This window comes from Natrix helvetica, assembly GCF_964273705.1.
Source record: "Natrix helvetica genome assembly, chromosome: 13".
NCBI classification, from domain to species: Eukaryota; Metazoa; Chordata; class Lepidosauria; order Squamata; family Natricidae; genus Natrix; species Natrix helvetica.
This window is the reverse complement of record NC_138557.1, coordinates 16272964-16297725: the sequence shown is the minus strand read 5'-3', so window position 1 is coordinate 16297725 and position 24762 is coordinate 16272964. Positions and strand designations below refer to the sequence as shown.

At 46.1% G+C, this 24762-nt stretch overlaps 2 protein-coding genes across 6 annotated transcripts in view; both read left to right on the top strand.

Moving 5' to 3' along the window:
* Nucleotides 1-12798, top strand: part of RBBP6 (RB binding protein 6, ubiquitin ligase) — a 28151-nt gene extending 15353 nt beyond the window's left edge. Inside the window, exons 9-17 of one of the 3 annotated variants that reach the window (XM_081966144.1) lie at nt 1247-1350; nt 1878-2197; nt 4477-4576; nt 4659-4737; nt 4824-4881; nt 5596-5961; nt 6295-6396; nt 8467-10206; nt 10841-12798. In XM_081966144.1, coding sequence (XP_081822270.1) covers nt 1247-1350; nt 1878-2197; nt 4477-4576; nt 4659-4737; nt 4824-4881; nt 5596-5961; nt 6295-6396; nt 8467-10206; nt 10841-12383 — 4412 coding nt within the window. In that variant the 3' untranslated portion in view covers nt 12384-12798. The remainder of the gene's footprint in view (nt 1-1246; nt 1351-1877; nt 2198-4476; nt 4577-4658; nt 4738-4823; nt 4882-5595; nt 5962-6294; nt 6397-8466; nt 10207-10840) is intronic. The other 2 variants (XM_081966145.1, XM_081966146.1) reach the window with 2 other exon arrangements.
* A 10169-nt stretch (nt 12799-22967) lies between these two features.
* Nucleotides 22968-24762, top strand: part of TNRC6A (trinucleotide repeat containing adaptor 6A) — a 51001-nt gene continuing 49206 nt past the window's right edge. For 2 of the 3 annotated variants that reach the window (XM_081965844.1, XM_081965843.1), the window contains exons 1-2: nt 22996-23200; nt 23502-23549. In XM_081965844.1, coding sequence (XP_081821970.1) covers nt 23196-23200; nt 23502-23549 — 53 coding nt within the window. In that variant the 5' untranslated portion in view covers nt 22996-23195. Of the gene's footprint in view, nt 23201-23501; nt 23550-24762 lie in introns of all 3 variants that reach the window. The other variant, XM_081965845.1, reaches the window with a different exon arrangement.

The window sequence follows — 24762 nt, the reverse complement described above, 5'->3', positions numbered from 1 at the left end:
GGTGTTCTTGAACCTCAGCATTGTGTACCTGATTGGATGCCCTTTGTTGCCCTGATAACTTCATGTACAGTTTTCCATACAGATTATGCATTATTGGATTTTTTACATTCTTTCCAATCCAGCAGAATGTTGGAAATAAGTTATTTAAAGATGGTGGGAACTCTGGCAATATGATACGTCTACAAAAACTGGATGGAAATAGTGCAGATTTGGTTTGGAGGAACAAGCTGGCAAAGGAAAGATGGAGTTTAAAAAATCAGAGTGGAGACTGCTGACCAAAAAAAAAAAAGATTATAGAAAAACCCCTGTAGGAAAAATGATTAGACCATTGTTCAGAATATTGCTGAATATTCCATTCTATTTATTTTGTATTAACGAAATACAAAAACCAACAATAATACGTTTCATTCTAAGCCCCCTCCCATCTGGGGCTTCCTTGTGCACATTCATACATAATACAAGGAGGTGCAACACAAGGGGAGTGCAATTTCTTGCCAGTATCATACTGGAAATTGGTATGAGTCTTGAAAATTTATTCTAACTTGGGCTGCCTGGAAGTCTGTTCAGAAGCTTCCATTGATACCGAATACAGCATCCCATGTGCTGGCATGTAAAATCTGATCGTTCAGAGTTACATCTCTTCTTCAGCCTCCCCACTGGCTTGCTATTGGTTTCCAGGAACAATTCAAAATGCTGGTTTACAAAGCCTTTTGATTCCATATGGAAATGGCGCCCTAAGTTGTGATGGCATGCTGTATATGTGCAACCTCCCTGCTCAGTGGAGGTATCTGCCAAGCCATCCCCAGTCGGTGGCCATCACCTAAGGAATTCCCCTCCATTAGTCATCCTGAATCTCTCTTAATTTGAACTCCTTGGTCTGAGTGAAAAAGAGATCTGCCTCTTTACAAGTGACAAGCTTTTAGATGTCACTGTCAAATCCCCCCTCTGTTTTCTCTTGCTCAGCTCCTTCAGCCTGGGACGTTGGTTCCAGATTCCTTATTATCCTGGCAGATTTTTCCCAAACCTGTTCTAAATTCTCCAAAGCTCTTTTAAACTATGATGCCCAGAACATATAACTAAGTTTTCCAAGTTCTCACTGTGATGCCACACTTTAAATTTAGCACCCTTTAGACATTGGTGACTGTTAAAAGTTCTGTATAACTGTGCAACCCTTATCCATCTATGCATAAAATGCTCTGATTGTAATAGTCTTGCATTTAAAATAGAATTTTCAAATCATTTACAGGTATCCGAACATCCTTGCTAGAATCAGAGGAACATACCTGTCCAACTTGTCATCAAACAGATGTGTCTCCTGATAATTTAATTGCCAACAAATTTTTGCGCCAGGTAACTACCTAAATTAACCTCTCTGAGGGCACCTCCCCTGCTGTTTTAATTGCTTTACACTATTCTGAGTGATATTTTCTGTTGAGCATTTGGAAGGAAATGATCATTAATCTGGTTGATTAATCTGTCATTTGACAGAATTATCCAGGTGTTTTTCTTCCTCCTGTAACAAGACCAGATGAATGTTAATCTTCTGTACAAAGGTGGGAAATCTATTTTGCTGGTTACTCTGTTACATCACACTAGGGTAGATAGGTGAATTGTAGTCTATTTGGATCATAACATTACTTCTGATTAGTATTAATCTTGGTGGGCAGCCTTTTGCTTAGCCTGTTGTGAAAATTCAGTCTGGACAGTTTAATGTATTGTGTGAACCCAGAAGACTTCTTTAATAAATAAGTAATCAAGTGACAAAGGCAAGCCAGGTGCAGCCTTTGTCTCTGGTACCCAGCAAAATAACCCTTCTGAAAGATAAACCATGATTTTATTTCGGACAGTTTTGACTACTCGTTTGTTTCTCTCCTTAGGCTGTAAATAATTTCAAAAATGAAACTGGCTACACTAAAAGGCTCCGCAAGCAAGCCCCCCCACCAAGACCAGCGGTTCAGCGGAATGTGCCTTCTGTGCCGAGGCCAACAGGCTCCAGGCAACAGGATCCCCTTATTCTCCCAGTCACTTCTGCTTCGGTTCATGCCACTGCATCTCCCCCCTTATCTTTGACTCCTGGCCAAGTCCCCCTTGCAACAAGCACGTTGGCCATGAACCAGTCTGCCTCCACCTCAGTTAGTGATGTGCCTACAGCAATGTCTCTAGCAATTCACATTGATAAGCCTGAAGGACCTTTCCGGTAAGTTAACTAGAGTGGGGAGGTGGCATTCCCTCCTGTGTTTATCTCCAACATGTCTAATACCATATATCCCCTTGGGTCCTTCAAGGCCTTTCATCCAGTATGAGAATCTTCATTGGTCTCATGATCCCCACAGAGCACACAAACTATTTTAACATTTCTGCCACTGGAAATGAGATTTCAAATTGGTAGGATTGTTAAATCTTTCATCGAGAAAGTAGCCTGTTTTCAACTTTTAACCTGTTTCCATCCACTCTTAGAATAATATTGCACAAATGCTTCCATCAATTATTGTGTTTTGAATTTCAAAGAATGTTGGAGGAAACTAAACTATGCAACCTCCTGGAATTGATTCGGTTCCTATATTTGTATCCTGCTCTACTTTTCAAAGACTTAATGTGAATTTAAGCTGTACTTAAATCTTGAATCAGTGTTGTGTGTAAGTAAGATACTTTTATAAGATTTTGGCTACATTCAGAAAACCCTTAAAATCTGGGATAAACTAGTTACCATTAAATTGATGGTCATTGAAACTGGTTTGATCCATTATCAAAGTCCTCTATATACTTCGTCAGTTGCATAGAATAAACCATATTTATAAACTTTATATGTTATTTCAGAACAACTAAGACAGGAAATTAAAATTAAGAAAGACATGTTGGAGATGAGAAAAATTAACTTGACGTTAGGGAGAATTTCTCTCAAAAATGAATGTGTTTCTAGAATTATATTTTTATTTCAAACAATATCTATTTTGATAACTAATGCACCATTTAAGTAATGGCAGAAAGCTCTCTCTAGGTTTGTATCGTGTGACAAATCCAAGGATTAAATATAAAATCCTCCAAGATAGAAAGGAATGAGGATGCTTGGGACTGGCTGATTGGAAACTATTTTGCAACCTGTTGCTTGGTTTGGATGAAAGAGTAGACGCCCTGAGAAATAAGAGAATTTTAGAATTAGAAGAGCCAGACCTGAGGCTTGTTTTGGTTTTAGGCATGATAAAGTTAAGGATAATGTAGATTTTAAAAATCATTATATTAGAAGTGCCATGTTGAGAATTTGAAATAGATATAAACCCAAATTGTGCCTGAAAATGCCTTTACAGGTCTCATCACGAAGCATTTTATAGAAAAAAAATTCAGGCAAAGAAGGTGGTTAATATAATTTTAGAAACTTACAAATGGACTAAGGGTCCTGATAAAGTCTAAATAACATTTGGGAATTGATTATAAAGAATCCTTCCTGTAGGAAAAAGCTTTTGTTTTGAATTCTGTAAAAAATTAGAAGACTTTAAAATATTGGATACTAGGGGGATTATAATTAAAGGAAAAGAACACTCAAAACTCAAGTTACAGTTACAGAACGAAGTAAAATATTTTAATATTGAACACATTGAAATATGTTTTTGAACAATGAACTCAGAACTTAATTTTAAGAATGTCTGCCTCTATAGGTAGACTTTGTTTAAAGATGTTATAGAAGAGGAACAAGATTTATATTACTAGATCAAGATTGATTTAAAAGTGGCTTTAAAATGACCAAGAATGACATGGAAAAAGATGTTATAAACTGACTTGATCAGTCGCTAGGTTTTTCAAGTTATACTAGCCAGCCACATTTTAATCAATATGTTGTGTTAGGCAACTCTTGTGCTTATTGATTGATTCATGTATCTAGAAAATTGGACTTAGCAAATGATAGCTGAGTTTATCTTGTGATATGTCTAATATAACTGCTTTCTGCTCTTCCTAATGAGTGGAAAGTAAGTCACTATTTCAAGACAGGATGAAGTTTGGTGCTCTCTGATATTATAAGACCTGTCCGTGACTTACTAAATTAAAAGTTATTAGAAAATGACAAATTAATGATAGCAGAGAGCACCTCCAGTACAACTTTCCTTTCTGTTTATTTGCAAACCTTTTCCTTGATATAGAAAACATTTCAATCTCTTAATGATGATACTTACTTTGTCACTTTTCCAGTTCTTTGTAACTTTGATGCATAGACCGTAGAAATGTATAATTATATACACTCTATTGCCAAAAGCATTCGCTCACCCATCCAAGTAATCAGATTCAATTGTGAGCGAATACTTTTGGCAATATAGTGTAGTTACTATAGCTTTACCTCTGTTGTCAGATGCTTTCCTAGTAATTAAATACATTTCCCATTTTTCCTCTATGTGCTTGTAATAATGAAGATAATGTTCCTACTTCCCAATTTTATCACCAAATACCCTGCAGTTCCTAACCTGGAAATTATTTGTTTCTCTCCAGGGAGGGTGATGGTCTCGGACCAGCTGCTGCTGTTATGTTGGCCTCCGACCACACAAAGCCACCTTCCTCTTTATCAATTAACACTGTGCTGGAAGAGAAGGTAAGCCTTTTTCCGAATGGAACCGGCTGGTGTATTTTACAAGAGCAGCGGCAATTAATCCCCTTCCACTTCCTTCCCAAAGGGCTATCAGGTTCCTGTGCTTGGACAGCCAGCCTTGACTGGGCAGCTGAGTTCTCATGGGCATTCAATACCCACCATGGGTAAGTTTGCACAGCTTGGCTCATTCTTGTCATCTGCAAGTGGAGTATCTGACATCCATATTGAAAGCAACTTCCTCTCCACACAGGTCAGCCAATGAGAACAAATCCTGCCCGCTCTGCAGCCAGTAGGTCAGGCTGGGAGCCGTAAGTATCCTTTCAGAACATCTGTCTCTGTGTGTGTGCGCGCGTATGCATTTGTCTGGGTGTGCAGGTGTGTGTGTGTGTGTGTGTGTGTTAGGCAGCAAGTGTAGAACATAATCCTATTAAATAGCTGTTTGTATATACATAGGAAGCATCAGTTGCTACCAAAAGGGCTCCAATCCTACAGTAATGAGCAATACTTTAAATCTGTCTCTGGACTAAAATGAGCAAGGAAATGTAACAGATTTGTTCATAGTGTTGGGTATAAGGTTAGAAAAGCATCTCAATCATATCAATATTAGAATTTAGCAATTTTGGAGGCAAAATACTGTATTATCAAACATAGCCAAAGCTAGAAAACTCAACCCTCTGTTAATTCTAGTTTAGTTAGCCTTGAAAAACTCAAAGGTGGTTCTGGGAAGGGAGTTGAGATGTCGAGTGCAGCAACTGCGTAACCACGGCTGTGGGAAATGGGTCAGAAGCAGAACTTAGCCAATGTGCCAGTGTCTATGGGGACCGCGTTGTGGGGAGGGCTTTTTGTCTAAGTCTAGAGAGCTACAGAGGGAGGACGGCAGAACAGCTTAGTCTGTGGTTGAGCTGTAAGACAGCACAGGCCGTGACTGCAGAAGAATGCTCTCTCCGTTTCACGTTCCTCCTCTCTTGCGAACAAAAGACAAGTGTGACACTCAGTGACAACATGTTTTTGGGTTTCTTTAGAAGTTCAAACCGAGGACGCCCGCATAGTGATCGTACACAAAGGACTCAGGCCCCAACACTGCCAGCCTCAACACCAGTCTTTGTGCCCGTGCCTCCACCTCCCCTGTATCCTCCTCCTCCCCACGCACTTCCTCTTCCACCGGGGGTACCTCCACCACAGTTTCCTCCTCAATTTCCACCTGGTCAGCCTCCACCAGCTGGGTACACTGTCCCCCCTCCGGGATACCCCCCGGCTCCAGCAAACATATCAACACCATGGGTTCCAACACCAGTACCAACGGCTCACTCAAATACCATCCCAACGACCCAAGCACCTCCTTTATCTAGGGAGGAGTTTTACAGAGAGCAACGGAGACTTAAAGAGGAGTAAGTATTTGGCTCTGGATGAAGTTCCGTTATATTTCATTCTTCTGTTTCAGTAGACGGTTTGGCTGCAGCTGTGCTCAAAATGTGTGTGCTGCGAGCAAACATGACATATAACGTGAGATTTCAGATGTTGGTTTTTCACTACCAGCCTTCAGATCTAAAACCCAGAAACTTGTAATTCTAATAAAATACTATGAAACGTCTTTCAAAAAAACCGATGATTCGCATTTTAGTAATATGTGGCATGCAGTCCTTGTTTGAGTTAGTACTCTTAGTGCCTGCTTTATCAGTACAGAATTGCATTGCAGCACAATGTTTTTCTTATTTTAACAGGGAAAAGAAAAAGTCAAAGCTTGATGAGTTTACAAATGATTTTGCTAAAGAACTGATGGAATATAAAAAAATTCAGAAGGAACGCAGGCGTTCTTATTCCCGGTAATTTTTTAAACGTGTCTATCAAAATTTGTTTATTTAGTGCAGCTGCTTTTATGCCACTTAACTTAAATATAAAACAACACCTAGGTAGTCAACACCTAAGGAAATAATTTATAATAAACCATATAATATGTATAATATTAATCAGCATCCTGATTTTTTTAAAAAATCACAATTATATACTCCTTATCCCATCTCAATGCCCGAATGTTACGTTTTCTTGTACAACCGTCACACGGGGGCAGAAATTATTCTTGGCAAGAGCCGATTCCAGGCAATCTCTCTGCTGCTTCCAGGCGCCCTTCCCTCACCTGCCATGGGAGGAGGAGAAGGGTGGGCAGCCCTTTTCAGCCGGTCTCCTGACTGGGAGCTGTGGAGGGTTAGCTTCTGGTGGAGCAGACTTTTCTTTTATTTTGGTGAGCAGGGTCAGAAGTAACTGAATGAAGGGAGCACCGACACCTGTAGAGGCTTAAGGCAGCCGTTTTGGATCTTGGCGCCCCATTCCCTAGTGCACATGGAAGAGTAATGGATGCTTTCAATCTTTGCAGGACTTAAGGCATCCATGGTGGTGCCTCAAATGTCCTACTAAAAGCAAAAGCCAAAACGGTCTGAGCATTTCTGCCCTGCCCAGTCTGAGGTGTTGAGGAGGCTACACTGCCCATACTTGAGCCTGGGCATCTCTAGCTCTTCCTTTTCCAGGGTCACATGTAGGCACTTGGGGTACCCTTTATTTTACCCTTTTTTTTAACCACCCATCTCACCAGTGCAACACAATATTAACAGCTTTCTGCCCCAGGCTGAGGAAGCAGGGCTCCACGCCCCACTGGACAGACCAAAGAGTGGCTGTGTTCCTATTCCTGCACTGGGCAGGGTGCTTAGGCCGGTCATTCCTGCTGGTAATGAGAAGCAGTTAGTGATAGTGGTGAGAACAGGAAATCTCCATTTACCTGCCACCCCATCGTCCTTGCCCTTCCAGCTGACGGCTGGGCAGGCAAGGCCAGGCCAGGTCAGACCAGTACCACTCTGGCCTCTGAGTGCTCCACAGTCATTTCTCAGGGAACAGCCGCCTTAGAAAAGGAGGCAGGAAGCAAGCAAAAGAAGTTGCATGCCCATCCTGTCCCAAGAACTTCTTGCTGCTACCTGTGGCCAGGGCTAAATCATGGCTGCTGCTGCTGCATTCTCTGCCAGCATCCCAGACTCTCCTCACCGCCGCCCAGGAGTTTCATCTAGCCCAGCCTCACTTGTCCCCTTCATAGACACAGGCTGCCTCACCTGATAGGAATCCCCAAGAGCTGCTCCTGCACTCTCCCCCAAGCAGGTCTCTTTCCAATACAGCCCTTGGAGGCATAACCTCCCAATCCCCTGGCTTCCGTATTCATAGTAGCAGGAAAGCACCCATTGGGGATGGCTTGTTTTCTGAGGGTCAGAAAGCCTTATTTACAATCAAATTCTAGTCTGTTTTCTGTTAAACATCATCTGAGAAGTTATAGCCCAAAACAATGTATTGTTTTAAAGCAAATTAGCAGTGTCATTTCTTGAGAAGTCCAGCTCAATTGAGTGGCATTCACCCAAATTTCCCTGGAGCCTCTCAGACATTGGCCATTTCTCTGGCCTGGTCCTGAGGAACCGAAGCAGCGATTATCCGTCCTCCAGGCGTGCAGCGAGGCAGCTTGAGAGCCCAGCCTTGCAGGCAACACAGCTCTAGAAGGTTCATAGCGGTTTTGCACAGAGATTGGGAATCCAGTTTGTGCACCCGCACAGGTGTCCTCTCACTTTTGGACCCTTTGCGAGATTGCTAGACAAAACATTGGTTAATTATCTAGCTGATATCCAGCCACAGTCTAGGGAACTGCCGGAGTAGACATTTGGTGAACTCTTTCTGAAAATTTCTAAAAACTGGAAAAGTCCTACGGGTCAGCTCAAAGTATTATTAACCTGTTTTTTAATTGTATATAGCGAACGTCAGTATTTTTTAAAAATACTGCAGAATTCTCTTGTCTCTGCGATGCAAGGTAATTTTTGCAGAGATTCAGAAGCTACAATTCAACATTTCTTTTCATTGTATTCCAGGTCCAAATCGCCCTATAGTGCATCTTCCTACTCAAGAAGTTCCTACACCTACTCCAAGTCAAGATCTGGCTCGTCCCGCTCTCGCTCATACTCTCGGTCCTTCAGCCGCTCCCATTCTCGCTCCTACTCGAGGTCGCCCCCCTATGGCAGGAGGGGCAGGGGCAAGAGCCGTAATTACCGCTCCAGGTCAAGATCACACGGATACCATCGCTCAAGGTCTAGGTCACCCCCCTACAGAAGGTATCATTCTCGGTCAAGATCTCCAGCGTACAGAGGCCAGTCCCCGAATAAGAGGCCTGTTCCTCAGGGAGAAGGGGAACGGGAGTATTTTGGCCGCTACCGAGAAGTCCCAGTTTATGACATGAAAGCATATTATGGGCGATCTGTGGATATGAGGGATCCCTTTGAGAAGGAGAGATACCGTGATTGGGGGGAGACCTACAGAGAATGGTATGAAAAGTACTTCAAGGGCTTCCCAACTGGAGCTCAACCCAGACCTTTGCTTAACAGGGAGAACTTCTCCCCAGAACGATTTGGCCCTCCTGGACCAAGGAGAGAGAATTCCCCTTACATTCGGGGTCGCAGAGATGATTATCCTGGAGGGCTCGGGCATCGGAACCGAAATCTAGGCGGTGGCTACTCTGAGAAGCTGCCCGGAAGAGAGGGCCACAATATGAAAGACATGACCAAACTGAAGGACAAAGAAATGGACAACCCTTCAGGCGATGCGAAAGGGAATAGACACAAGAAACACCGGAAAAGACGGAGGGGAGAAGAAGGTGACGGCTTTTCTAGCACTGACTTGTTGGAGGGCTCACGGAAGACTGCTTCTGGTGAAGAGGGCAGATCTGACTCCCTTTTTGTGCCCCCGAGCAGGGATGATGCAACTCCTGTCCGGGACGAGCCGATGGAAGCGGATTCAGTTGCCTTTAAGCCCATCTCTGACAAGGAGAGGAAAGAGAAGCCGAAGGGAAGGGTGGAAAAGACGAAGCAGAAAACCTCCGAAGGGGCTACCTCTACCAAGAAGGAGGTGCAAGTCAAACCGGCTAAAGCAGCACCTCAGGAGAAGGCGGAGGCTGACCGTGAAAGATCCCCACGGACTGAACCTCCTGCCAAAAAGGTGAAGGAAGAATTGCCAAAGGCTGATGGCCCCAAACCTTCCCAGAAGGATGAGAAGCCTCCAAGCACCCCCCGTAAAGCCCACCCCCGGGGCACAAAAGAGCACCCAGAGGCCAAGTCCACCAAGGATGAGAAGACCAAGAAGGAGCATCCCAAGGAAACCAAGCAAGAGAAGCCGTCCAGCAAGGAGGAGAAATCCAAGAAACCCGTCGACAAAACCAAACCAGTAGATGCCAAACCTGAAAAGAGGAAGAGGAAAACGGAGGACAAAGTTGAGAAGGAGCCTGAAACCCCAGGGCTCAAAGCTTCCAAGCCAGAAGCTGCAGAATCGAAGCCATTGCCAAAGGGGAAGAGTGACCCAGAAGCAGAGAAAGCAGAGAGGACCCCTGAGAAGGACAAAGCTGTTCTACCAGTCGTTCCTGCAAAGAAGATTAAGCTGAACCGAGAAACGGGCAAAAAGATTGCCAGTGCTGACAATGCCCCTCCGGTCAAAGAAGCCTCAGCCGAGAAGCCTGAACCGGTGGTGGTGAGCAAAGCGAAGCAAGAGAAGACCAAGGGGAAACTGAGGAGAAAAGTGGCGGCAGCCGATGGATCGGGTTCCACACTGGTCGATTACACCAGGTACTGTGATTACCCGGAAGGCAATGGTGGCTCCTTCCCATGACCTGTTAAACCCATCCCCAGCCCTTCCATTAAGCCCCTTCCCCTCCTTTTGTTAATAGTTCTGAATTCTTCTGATGGGGCTTCCCTGGTATAAACCCTCTTAATTCTGATACCAGTTAGTTGTCCTTTCCTCCCAACCCATGTAGTCAAGAGATGTCCGGTACAATCTGGGTCTTTCTGCCTTTCTTTCTTGTATTCCTGACCCAACAACAACAATAATAATAATAACGTGAATTGTATTAGATGACTGGACTTGCCCTCGAGGCAAGGAATGATTGCCTGGAATTTTGACAGGTTTTTCTCAGAACCGTAAGATGCAGGTTTTAAAGCTTAGTTTTAACAAATAACATTCCCCTTCTCTAGATTTAGAACAGCTGAAGATGGAATCAGGCCATTTTATAGAATAAGCTTATTCTATTTAAAAACTTAAAGCATCTGTGTAGTTACCAGGACATTTTCTTATGTTAGACCATTTGACAAATGTCTTTTTGGTGAGACAGGGAAACTCATATTGCCACTGCAAAATTAGGAATTGGAATTACACACTTTGATATCCCCCCTAATAAATCTTTCTTGGTTCTTGCCTCCTCAGTACAAGCTCTGCTGGAGGCAGTCCGGTAAAGAAGCTGGAAGATAAAGTGGACACCAAGCGCACCGTCATCAAGACTATGGAAGAATACAACAATGACATCACTGCCCCTGCTGAAGATGTCATCATCATGATCCAGGTTCCTCAGTCCAAGTGGGATAAGGATGATTTCGACTCGGAGGAGGAGGAAGAGAATGTTAAGTCTGCCCAAGTCCCTTCTGCCATTGGGAAGCCGGCCAGTGTCATCAAGACCGTCAATACGAAGCCGCCCAATCCTGTCAAACAGAACGAGAAGGATCCTGAACCCGTGGAGAGAAATCCAAGAGCCACAAAAGAACCTGGCCGTGAAACTTCACAGGCTGACCCCAAAACCTCCAAAACGGCGACATCAAATGAGAAGGGTAAGGCCAAAGACAGGGACCATGCTGCCTCTGATCGAGACCCTTCTGAGAAAAGAAAGAGTGGAGCTCAGCTAGAGAAGGACCGTTCCGAACGCGGGACGGAGCAAGGGAATAGCAAGAGTGGGTCTTCTCACTCCTCCAGGGACAGCAGATCTTCAGACAAACATGACTCTGCCCATGGATCCAGCACAAAGGACTTCACTCCTGGCCGAGAGAAGAAGTCAGACGGGGACAGCAGCAGAGACCACTCCAGCTCCAAGCGAAGAGAAGAACGGAGTGGGCCCATGCGAAAGAAAGTGTCGCCTTTGCGGACTCGGGAACCAGCCCCCTCCGCATCCAAGAGCAAGACCAGGGAGGAGCGAGCAGAGCAGCCCAAGAAGGAAAGCTGGGACTCCAAGCGGAGCAGTTACAGCCCATCCAGGGACCGCAGGCAGAACGACCCCAAGAACGCCTACGACTCCCGGCGTCCAGCAGAGCAGCCCAAGGCCCAAGAGAAGGGCTCGGGCAAGGAGAGAGAGAAGCAGCGGCCATCCTCGGAGGCCTGGAGCAATAAAGAGAGGGGAGCATCTGGAAGCAAGTCTGCATTAAGGCGGGGCTCTCCAGAAGCCAAGGAACAAGGGGCTCCCCAAAACGACAAGAATGCCGCCAAGCCAAAGCCTCAGCCGAGCCACACATCCCGGCTCTCTTCGGACCCAACACGGGAAACGGACGAGGCAGCTTTTGTCCCAGACTACAACGAAAGTGACAGTGACAGCAACGGTTCGACGAAACAGGAGAGCTCCCCAGGGAAAAAAACCAGAGAGGGGAAGGAGAAGCCGAAAGAGGCTGCAGCCCCCACTGCCCTGGCCCCCCAGCCCAGCCGGAGCCAGAGCCCCAGCAGCCCCAGTGCCAGCCCCTCAGGGAGCCAAGGCCGGAGCCGCAGCAGCAGTGCCAGCTCCGCAGACAGTCAGGACAGCAAAAAGAAGAGGAAGAAGAAGGACAAGAAGAAGCACAAGAAACACAAGAAGCACAAGAAACACAAGAAACACCCTGGCACCGAGTCAGAAGCCGAGAAGAGCCAAAAACATAAACACAAGAAGAAGAAGTCGAAGAAGAGCAAGGAGAAGGAGAAGGAGAACCCCAAAGCAAAGCCTGTCCCAGTCTAGGGGGCCAGGATGGACTCAGCCATCACGATGGCATTTTGTCCTCATGTAAAGTTACCAGAGCCTTGTAAATAGAGCTACAACAGGCCCCGTGCTGCACTTACCGAATTGCTGCTTGATTTGATTTTTACATCAGAGCTTTATAAAGTGAACATTTTGTACAGATTTGTGAGTTGTGACGATGTAATATGGGAGGAGGAGGGTGGGTGTTTTCTTTTAATTTGGGGGGCATTTTATTTTTATCCACCGTTACCTTAGTTTGGGTGGAGTTGACTGTACTGTGAAAAAATTCACACTTTTTTTAATTGCCTGTCAAGATAAGTAAAAGGGCTGGTATCTGTTTAAAATATCAGCTGGAGGGATTGATAAAAAGCCCTGTTCTGTTACTTTTGGATGATAAATAAAAAAGTTCATTGAATCTTAATGTGGTAGTTTTATAGCTCCAGCGTTAATAAAGGAAGCGGATAAAAATGTGGCATAAACTCTACGCAACGAGAGATGAACAAGACTTTATTGTAGTGGCCTTCAGTAGCTCCTCAACGCGGGGAAGCGAGAAGGAAAGCAGCTGCAATGGGCATCCTTGTCACCATCCATCTGGGGTTTGGAGTCTTTCCCATGATACGAGAGGGTGGCTTTCTCCCGGAATCCCATGAAGCATTCTTGGTGCTCTTGTGTACAGAAGGGGCTAATCAAAGATTTGGTGGCTTTCCAGAGTATCAGTGAGGTGAACGTTACCTGTCCAGGTACACTTGCTCGGCTGAAACTATTGCCTCAGCACCATAGAGAACCAGCAGTCCATCTCAATGTTAGTTGAATGCAGATGGGTCTCTGTGAGGACAAACATCTGGGCGGAAATGCCTGTTGTATTGTTTAGAGTGACCCACAGTGGGATTGGAGCAACAGCTACATCTTTCCTCCTGACCCCTCTCCCCCCCCCCCCCCGGCCCCAAGTGGTGTTGAAGCCCAGAAACTGAGTTTTTGTCCTGTATTTTTCTGTATGTGGCTTTAGGAGTGGCTCAAATGCTCTGAGGTAGTAGATCCATTCTGTTCTATGTCAGAACAAAGCTCCATTCCTGTTCACGTTTCTTTGCTAACAGGCCATAAGGAGAGAGGAGTGGACATGTTCTTGGGCTGCAGGACATAAAACCCCCAGATTGCAACAATTGATTGTACAAAGTCATAGATTCCTCCCTGCTGTAGATAACCTCAGAGGAACGCAAACTGTTGCAGCAGGTTTTGCACTCTCACCATCCCTCCTAGATCTAGCAAGAGACTCTTTTCACTTTGAAGAGCCTACTGGACAAATACTAGTACAGAAGTCCCCAAACATGGCAATTTAAGACTTGTGGATTTCAGCTCCCAGGATTCTCCAGCCAGCTATGCTTGCAAGCCAGAAACTCTAGAATCGAAGCCATGGCCAAAGGGAAAGAATGATCCAGAAGCAGAAAATACAGAGAGAACCCCAGAGAAGCTATGCTGGCTGGAGAATTCTGGGAGTTAAAATCCATAAGTCTTAAAAGTTGCCAAGTTTGCGGACCTCCATACTAGAGGTTAACATTGACATGACCTTGCTTCACCCCATTCCTGTCCAGGGACAAACTGCAGAATAAGACACATACCTACCAAATACACTAAATCATATGCTAAAATAATTTTCCTGAAGTGTTGGTTTGTTCCACCACGCATTGCTCATTACAATTTCCGTGGGTCTTCCTGCATCCTGGCATGACACGTACACATGAAACAGCCACATCAGAATGAACACGCGAGATTGGCCCCCTAACGGTCTGGCTGCTGTGCTTGAGGCTGATTCTGGAGAGAGGTGGAGCAGCAGCCTTCCAGCCTCAGTAGCTTTCCAGGTAATGTCAAAAGGGCCGAGCACTTTTTAGCCAGCACAAACGGGTATCTTGTAGAGACTTTGTTGACTGAATTTATTTGAAAGACTTTTGCAGAAATCTCAGCTACTGCATTTTCACTTTCAGAAGCCGTTGCATTTTCCGAACTGTTAGTGGTACATTCTCAGCCTGCTAACCCAGCTTTTGTGTGAGTTGGCAAAGAGGCTAAGTGAATGTCCAGGTGTCCAGAGTTGGCTTGTTGGGTCTGAACACACCATCCCATGAAATACCTGCAGTGGGCATCTCTGGCTAAAGATTCCAGAATCAGGCACTGAGGACACTAGAGCAGGAACCGGTTCTTGTAAAAGGGAATGAACACTTGTATATTACACACTGACTTCTAGGACAAGACTGTCAAATTTAAGCCCTGGGGAGGGCATAAACGCCCCCCTGGGGTGCTTAAATCTGGCCCACGGGGCTGCCCTGGAAACAGTGAAGGATTGGACTGCAGTGCCTGTGCCAGCGAAAATGGAGAGAGCCATGCGCAGCTCTCACGAGCACCATTTTTGCTGGCAGAAGTTTGCAAGGAAGCTGTTGCAGCCAAAAATGGAGCTCAGGACCCGGTTTTCGCTTGGGCCACCACAGGTGCCCCTGACATGAGTGATGTCCAGCTGGCCATGCGCCCTCCCCAGCCGTCCAAGGTCAAACCCAATCCTGATGTGGCCCTCAATGAAATTGAGTTACAGACCCCTGTTCTATGAGGATCAGATTTCCATTGTTTTATGTAAGCAAGCCAAGGTGGCTTGTCTCCTTGGGGCAAAGGCTAAATGACCTTTCATGGGAAGCTGCTCTGTAATGGGCCTAAAGAAACGTCACCAAGAAGAGGTCCAAATGCCACCGGCTGCCCAAATGATTGTGCCTCGTTGCTGATTGCTCGAGAGTTCTTCCGTCTCCCCTTGGAAAGCAGGGCCGCCTTTCAATGTTTTGTAGGATGTCTTCATTTTTTTAAAATGAAAGGACTTCTTAGAAGTAACCAGCTTTGCAGACTCGAGTGCTGTAGCTGAACTTCAGCTATTTCAGCAAAATAGAAAGCCCTGAAGCTTTGACACACTTTGAGGCAGCCAAGGAGGACAATGGAAAACAAGGAAGATGCTGAGCAGTGGCTCTGATCCTCTTGGTTCCGTCTTGACCAGACCCCCCTCCTGAGTGAAGTCCTTTTCATGACGGAAGCAAAGTGGTAGGAGGGCCACTTTCTTTGGTGACCAAGAGCCCAGCAATTGCAGGTTGCTGCTGCTGTGGGGGTTGGTTTCTGTCTGCAAAAAACAGACAGGGTCCAATTGTCAGTCCTTTCTTCCTACATACAGTAGTTGACATGAGTCCTTGGTTGTTTTCTGGAAGACATTTCATAACCCAGTTAGGTAACATTTTCAGTGCTACCGTAGGAGGGAAAGGGGGTTTGGGGGAGTAGAGGACTATGGGGTCCTTGGTGCTCTCTGAGCTTGGGGATTTGGGGGCAGACGTTTCATTACCCAAACCAGGTAACATCATCAGTACTCAATATCAGTGCTCCGTAGATCTGCATTTGAGGTAGATGTGACATTTCTGGTGTAAGGATGTCCTCCAGCTCTTCCCAGCTTCCCCTGGGCGCTTTGCCCCTCAGATCTACAAAGAAAGGAGAATCTGGCTGCATTTCCCTGTTAGAGACCTTGGGGAAATGAGCATTTTCAAGCAGCTTGAAACTGGTTGTACTCCAAAGGGCTTGGAGATCCTTCCGCATCTGAGAGCCACAGATGACCTGTCCAAAATGACAGGGGAAGGACATAGGCCTTGAGGGAACAGAACATCTGGAGGACAGCATGGCATACTTGCGGAGTGCAGTTTGTGTGAGACAGCCAGCATCCAATGTCTTTGCACAACTACCCAGATCAATTGGCTCAACAGCAATGAAGCCCAGCAGATAAAATCACCAGATGTTTGGGAAGCCATAAATTTTCCTTGTAAAAACAATGGCAGAGTAGGAAAGAGAATCCTACCAGTGCTCGCTGACTCATAAAAGAACCATAGAGGTCATCTAGTCCAGTGGTCACCAACCAGTGGTCCATGGACCCCTGGTGGTCTGCGAGAAAATTTTGGTGGTCAGCAGAAAAATTATTTGCATTTTTTATATTGCACTAAATACTGTTTATCTTTTTTTTTAAATCATATTAGAGGTCCGCAAGACTTAAACTTATGAATTTAGTGGTCCCTGAGATCTCACAGTCACAGGACCATGATTGGGGCACTCGGCAACCGGCACAGTTACAATGGTTACAGCTTTCACATCATCACAACCTGTGATCTTCACGGTCAGCTTCCAATAAGTCAAGTCAATGAGGAAACCAGCCACCACCTGATGTTGTGCTTAATGGACTGCACATGATTCCTTAACCACCACAACCTGAACTGTCATTGTACACTGAAGATCACATTTAATTTCGTTGTACAAGGTGCAGTGGCGCTAAACTAAACTAAACTAAACTAAAGTAAACTAAACTAAACTAAAGTAAACTAAAGAAAGGTTGGTGACCCCTGTTCTAGTCCAATGCCTGCTCAGTGTAGGAGCTGCTAAAAGCCTTCCTGACAGAGGCTTTTCCCTTCAATGCATCAATGCACCCCAAGGTCCTTTCGCCTTTGGGGCAGTTGTGCACCATCCCGCAGCTTGTGCGTTCAGGGGGGCCCTGACCCCTTTCAGCTGGGCTCTGCAAAACTGGTCCTCTCACATCTACATATGTCCTAACTTTCTCCCTGTGCAAGCAGGAAGTTATCTTTCCTCCCTGTTCAATTCCATCCTATTCATTCATCACTGTAGAACTTTTTCTACCCATGCTTCACCTAAACAAAGAGCCATTCCTTGCACTTTTGCATTATCTGCAAACTTTACAAGTGCCCCCTCAATTCCCTCATCCAAATCAAAGGACAGAAAAACGTCAAAGTCTTCCAGGGCCATCTGTGGTTTTGCACTTCTCTCTTATCTGACTGCCTCTCTCATACTCTCATTCCTGCCTCTTTCACCCTCCCTGCCCATCTCCCTATTCTGTGCATCCATGTGGAAACATGAGGTTTGAGGAGCACCCTCTATTACTGACATGTTCACAGTAGTGCCATGTGAACTGCCGAGTCTCCATCGTGGCCACTTGCTTCTTCCTTTGGACTCTGCTTTCTTGAGAGTCCTTAGCTCCCATATTTGGTTCTCGGCTTCTGACGTCCTTCCTCTTTTGTCCTATGTTAATGTACACCTGAGGAGCCTAGGAAGATGCTGCCAAAGTTGCATCTCATCTCTTCCTGTCAGGAATCTGTCAGGAAGATAGGTGAAGGCATTTTTGCTGAGTCCAAGTTAGGAACTTCCATCATTCCTGATGTTAATTGTGCTAGTTTGGGCTGACTGGAGTTGGAGTCCTGCCTTTTCTTGAGTAACTGCAGTATATCAGCCAGATCCTTGAAGGAGAATCCCAGAAGAATCTAGTGCCCAGGAGACCAACTAGGATGAACAGGTCTCCCTTTGAGGGATGGAACAAGGGCAGGTGGCAGCATGCTCTAGTCAAGGAAGCCCTAAAGAGGGGGTAGAGTCCGCCTTGTGTCTTGCTTGGGTGACCTCCTGTGTGCCAGAGGCAGAGTGACAAGCAGCAGCAGTGGGGCCTGACCCTTTCTTTCCCCTTTCATTGGGTCCCCAACTTTGGGACAGGTAGGAAGGTTCGGTGATGCTCCTCCTAGTCAGGTAATAAAGGGTTACCAAATAGGTCCCCTTGGAGGCCAAGAAGTATCTTTGCAGGTTTTCAGAACAGATCCCACTGCCTCTCCTGGGGGTGGGAGCAGAGGGGCAGCTCTCATGGGAATCAGTGATAGCCCAGTGGAAGTACTCCACACCCGTACATGTCTAGATGTAGCCCACTACAACTGATGGTAAAGTAGGTCTCTGCTGGCCTGATTAGCATTGCCAACTATATCCACAATTCCTTTGGTTTCTGTTTAATTAGAGTGGAATCTTCTCAGTCATTTTTGCAGTAAGGAAAGTGAAAAGGGAGTATTGGGTTCCTAAATTGGGCCCCTGCCTGGCACTTTTCCGACCATCCTACCTGAGAGCCCAGGGTGTGCCAGCCTCGATGGGCAAAACAGAGCATAGTGGGCCCTTCCACTGGGGCAGGGAATGAGCAGAGACGGGGAACAGGTGATAGTCTTGAGAACCAGAACACCTGCCTTCTAGATTGCCCTGCCTCTCTAGGGAATGCCAGGTGTTGCTTCATGGGGGGGGGGGGCATTGCTAATCCTGCCAACAGCCGACTCACTAACCTGGCTATAAGTGGCTTCTGTCTCCAGGGCAACAAGCCCGCCTCTGCCGGTGTCTCAGTTGGCTGCAGTTGCAAGTTGCCGACTGGCCAGGTCAGCAAACGGGAGCCCACTCCTGTATTTCTATTTCATGGGGAAAATGGTTGGCATATCTTGCCCTTTCTCTCAAAGCATCTCCCCACCCCCAACATATACGCGCTACATGCATTTGCTTACCCATGTAATTATTCATTCAATAGAACAATGTTTTTCAGCCATGGCATCCTTATGAGACAGCATTTGCCATACTGGCTAGGGAATTCTGGGAGGTGCTGACTATCATCTTTAAAGCGCTCCATGGCACAGGACCTAGGTATTTGCGGGATCATATCCTGCCCCATACATCCCTTCGGCCGATCCGCTCACACAGAGAGGGACTCCTCAGGGTGCTGTCCACTAGGCTGTGCCAGCGGGCGACGCCCAGGGGAGGGGCCTTCTCTGTGATGGGCCCGACCCTCTGGAATGACCTTCCCCCTGATATTAGAATAACCACGGACCTCCGCTCCTTCTGTAAGAAGCTTAAAACCCACCTGTTCAATTTAGCCGGCCTGGCCTAATCCCAGCTCTCCCACCTCAGTCGGTATTTTTAAATTTTACGGGGAAAAAAAGTTGGTTTTAGGCCGAGTTTTAATTTTTATAATTTGTACAGGGGTTAAGGTTTAATTTGATTTTAATGGTATTTATTCTTATGTGTATGGTTTTTTAATGTGGTGCCTGTACACCGCCCCGAGTCCCTTTGGGGAGAGGGGGTGGTCTAGAAATCAAATAAATGAATGAATGAATGAAATGAGTTGAAGTCCACACATCTTGAAATTGCCAAGGCTGGAAAGCACAACTATAAATGTATATGGCTGACTATCAACACACAACTCTGGACATCTAACAATCAGCAAAGTAACAGTAACCACGAGAAGCAAGCTAAGAGGACGTTTTCAGAGGGTAAAACTGCACAGGTTGCCCCAGTGCCTGGCTGGGAGCTTGGGAGGAAAAGCAGCCATGAGTGCCAGAAGGGGGCAGCAGGGCCACCTGAATTCCAGCCAGGGGCTGCTCCATGGGGCCTTATCTGAGAGGGGATGGAAATGGAAAGGAGGGAGGAGTAAATTTGTGAAAGGCTTTGCAGTTCAGCAACAGATTTTATCCGCTTATATTTGAGTATCAATGATGCCTGCAAACATGAAAATAGGCATTCAGGTACCTCTCCTAAAATAGTGCATTTTGTAATTACTTCTAAAGGCATTAGAATCACCGGATAACATTTTTATGATCAAACCATTTTCATTCCTTGTGTCAGATTTCTAACTGGGCATCTCCTAGAAGTATTGGAACAATGGCTTCCCAGATTGCCAGGCATACTGGGTCATATATCCAGGGAAAGCCAGGCTGTAAAACAAGGATTTCTAGGAATTTAGCCAATTGTGGCTTTGGAAGAATCATCACATGAATATTTAAATTAGGGTGCACATCATTGAGAAAAGTGAGGCATTATTCAGAGTAAACACCTTTTTTTTTAAAAAAAAAAAGTTATTTCCTACATTTGTCTTCCACTTTTCTGCTTTTCATCTTCACAATACCTTAAACTTTGGCTCATCCATTAGCCTTAGAACCAGGCCTCAGTCCAGCTCAGCAGATGCCCTAGGCTTCTTCTACCCTCGGTTCCCTATTATTTCCTAACATGGCCCTTCCCCCTCCTGTTCCCTACTACTGCTTTCCTTGTTCCACACTTGGGAGAAAACAAGCCATCCAGAAAGTTGAAGTGGAGTAAGAGCCAAAGCAGAGCAGGCTCTCCAGTTTAGTTTGACCAAGTACTGTTGTGGATCCACTGACTGAATAAAGGTCTTTTTCATTTTCCTTCCTTCCTTCTTTCCTTCCTTCCTTCCTTCCTTATGGAAATCTTTTCCTTCCGCTGCAAACTGTCTGTCTTTTGAACACCAGAGGAAAATCTAAGCACAATTCATATTCCTATCTGTTCTTCCAAGGAACTGCGAGTGAGTACCTCCATCAGAGAAACACAAGCAGATTTTGGACCTCCTTCCTCAGCTGGCAGAGAAATGTTGTGGCTGCGGTTCACTGAATTAAAACAGATAGACCAACCTGGGTTTTGCAGGAACAAATATGCTGTTTCCAGTTCACAAGCAGAGCACCAGTGCAAATACTTTCTTGGTGATTTTTCCCTAGGATCTTAGCCACAAAGATATTCTTCACTGAGGTTCTATTTAGTTATCATGGCAAACCCCAACCCAGAAAATGGTTAATGTCAAGATTATTCTAATGCAGTGTTCGTGAGCCTTGATAAAACATCAAGCCACAAAAAAGTGGCAGCACTCAACAGCTGGCCTGTTTGCTTGACAATAAATGTGGAAACATCAGGTTGTGGCTTTAGTCTGTCTCAACAGGAAGTCCCTGATTACTACTGTTAGGAAACTATATTGAAAAACTGTTGAAGCCACCCTTTGCACAGCTATAATCTGGAAGTAATCTGGAAGGAGGAATGCAAGAACCACTAAATAAATGTCAGTCTTGCACTAAGGAGGAAGAAACTCAATATAACCCCACTTTGATTGCATCTTATACAAGAGTATGCAGAGGGAAACCTGGGCTCTCAAGGTTTTACAGGTATTGTTAACACTATAGTTGCACCTGACACCATGTTCTGGGGAATGATGGTAGGTTCCTCTGTAATATGTTACGTTTATTTTGGGTTCCAAGACAGTGTTTAATCCAAACCAATCTTAATAAACAGAATCAATCCACTGACTTTTTTTACATGAACCATAGCATCTTCACTGTTTCCTCCTTGTAATGAATGGGAAGAAGACACCCACCTAGAGGTCTGGATTCAAAAGGATTAATCAAAAGCAAGCTAGCTAATCAAGATAATGGGCAGAATCCAGCAAAGCCCTGAAAACTCAAAAAACTCTTGTGCAACTAATTTAGAGCAGGAAGTTCTCCCTCTCTCAAGTGTTTGCCTTCCAAGCTCAGCTTGACTCCTCCTAGGTAAGAAATTGCACTCCAAATTGGAGAATTTGAAAATCAAATGGAATAGCCCCACCTTCCACCCCCTGGAAAGATGAGCTAGGTATGAATTAAAGTCTCTCTTGCACTCTCTTTGGCTTGCATTATAATCTTCTATCTTCTCAAATCGAAGTTTCATTTAACCTCTCATGCACCCTGCTTGTTGTGCAGTTGTGCAGTCTGCTTGTTGCTTTGCTTGTAGCCCACCTAGGGATTTTGGAGGTGGATTGATTGTGGCTGAAAAGGATCCTGGATGAAATAGACCTGGCACAAAGAAGCAGCACTGGTTGTTCACATGTGTGGCAGCAACAGAGTTCTTGTTAAGATGTCTCAACTGCTCACTGATAGCATCTTTCTAGAACTCATAAGGGTTAGGACTTGGCCACACAGTATTTCTCCCTGGAAAGTAAGTGGTTAGTAGAGGGGGTTATGAGGTTAGTAGACGGGCTTGCAAAAGTGCACTCATGTGCCTATTGGCCCTATCACTGTATTTTTATTCTTTTACTCTTGTTCTCGTTTGACAAAAGCAAATAAATAAATAAAAATAAAATATAGAGCCCAATGAACATTTATGTTGTTTACACATTTCTGAATATACTCTCCTGTAGTTGTGTTCTATTAGTTCTTTTAATTGTATTTTAATGGTGTTTGTTCAGATCTGCTAACTGTGTGCATTGCCTAGTCACATATGATAGATGAATAGGTATATAAACTAAATAAATATTGCAGTGGTGCCAGTCCTTTGTGAGTGGGCAGTGCAGATCATGGAGGATTAGCAATCCAGACTGCTACTTGCATAGGGAGGGCCATGGGACTCATTCTCATAACGCCTGTGTTGCTGGGAAATTCCTGCCAGTTTATGGATGTCTCCTGAACCCAGTTAGACGTTTCCATGCAGATCCAGGCAGGTGATGCGGATCCCTACAATACGCCAAATGGCCAGCAAAAGCAGGGCAGAAAACAACACGGGATCCCAGCAAAGATCTGAATTTCTTTACACGCGCGGATTTCTCCTTAGGTACCTGCCCGGAAAGCGTCGCAAGGAAGATTAAAGTTGCAAAGCAAGAATCCCTCCTGCTTTTGGGGAGGTGGACTAGATGACCTACAAGGTCCCTTCCAACTCTGTTAATGTTAAATTTCAGACGAGCAAAAGGGCGACCAATCGATTCCACCTTTCCGGCCTAGAGAAGCCGCAGTTCTCGGCCGGGGCACAACAGGCAGCTGCACAGGGCCACAAGTCGCCGGCTCCGGCCCGGGGCTCCCCCGCAGGGCCCACAGGAGGCAGCGGCGACCGCGCAGCGGATCCCGGCCAAGCGAAGGCCGCTCTGGTGAGCCGCGCGAGGGCGCCATCTTGGGGGGCGGGCCCAGTGGCCGGAAGTCCCTCCCGGGCGAGGCGGGCTTTCCGGGGGCGGGGCGGGCACTGGCGGGCCTCCTCCGAGAGGGAGGCTGGAAATGGCGGCTGGGCGCGGGGGCGCCAGGAGGCGGCCGAGGGCGGCGGCGCCCGCGGACGACGGCGGCGACCAGACGAGCCTGCCGAGGGCCCCCAGCGGAGCGGTGCCGGGCCCGGGACCCCGCGCCTAGGAGGCCCGCCCCCCGCGCCAAGCACATGCGGTGAGCCCCGCAGCGAGCCCGCCCTGAGGAGGAGGAGGAGGAGGAGGAGGAGGCCGGCCGAGGCCCGCGGGAGGCGCCCGGCGGGAAGGGGAGCGCCAGGCCGGCATCCCGTCCTTTCCCCTCCCCCCGCCGGCGGCCTTTGTCCCGGGGCGCCCCTCCCCCCTCGAAGGCCGCCCCCCCCTCCGAGCATCCCCGGGCGGCCTCCTCAGGGCCCCCGCGCTGCTTCCCTCCGGAGGGCCCCCGGGGGCGTCGGCGGGGCTGGCTCGGCCTCCCTGACGGGCTCTTCTCTTTTCTCTTGCAGAGAGTGGGAAGCCAAAGCGACCAAAGACGCCGAAAGGAAACCAAGCAGGTGAGGGGAAAGTTTGGCGGGGCTGCGTCGTGTGGGGAGACCCGGGAGGGGGGAGGGGGGAGGAGAAGACAGGGGCGCCGTTTTCTGCCGGCTTTTCTTCCCCAGCCCTTCGGCTCCCGTGCCGGGCGGGCTTCCTTTCGCTACACGGCAAGAGCCGCCGCAGGGATGAATGTGGGGTTTTGTTTGTTTGCTGGCGTGTTTCCCCCCCCCTGTCCCCCCCCTCTCCAACTTTGTCCTGCCAAATAGATTTCTTCCCACCGCCTGCAAAGCCTTTTGCTGGCCTTGAGCTGCGCACAAACCGCATCTTGCGAAGGGAAGATTGGCTCCTTGTGCTCAGACGGAGGCAAGCGCTCGCTCGCTCGCGTCGAAACTGCCCTTCGACTGCACCAGCCTTTAGAAACTTGAGTGTTTGTTTATAGAGTTCAGAGTGTTTTTTTTTTTAAAAAAATGCTTCTGCATAACAGCTGAAACAACCGAATTCATTTCAAGGAGCAGTTTTTCCATTGCAAAAAAAAAAAAAAAAATCACCTGAGGCATATTGCTCATATACAATCTTCCCTACATTGCTTTTTATCGTAATTCTAAAAGTTAGGACTGCATTTATATGTCCTTCCAAGGTCAGTAAAATGAGGGCCCAGATTGTTGGGGGGCAATAGACTGACTCTTAGAAAGGGCTGTAAAGCACCGTGAAGCGGTATATAAGTCTAATTGCTATTGCTATATATATATATGTATTTGAAATAGTTTGTTCCTGAAAATCAGAATAGTAATTTCCTGGCATCTGTAGAGGCTCACAAAGCAAATTGAATAACCTTTTAAAAGATCTTCAGGGTAATCCTTATTGGAATTCTCATTCTTCTGATAATGCTAGTTGAGCTTTCTCTCCCTGTTGTATTGTTATTTAGAATAGTTTAAAACCAGCGTGGTTTTCATCTTCCTAGTTTTCCTGTGCTTTGGATAGTCTGAAAAATAAGGATGATTCAGTAGTTTTAAAATCCAACAAAACATTAACTGGGCAAAACAGAATTTTGGCAAGAACAGTGACTATTGCTGGCCAGATGTTTTCTATCTTCATTGGGACTAAATAAAGATGATTGATTTCCCTCTTTGTAAATCTGTATTCCTGCTTTTAAAGAGAGCATTTATTCCTAATCCTGAAAATTATATCTGTCAGAGGTTATAAGCAGGATATATATAAAACAAATACCACCAG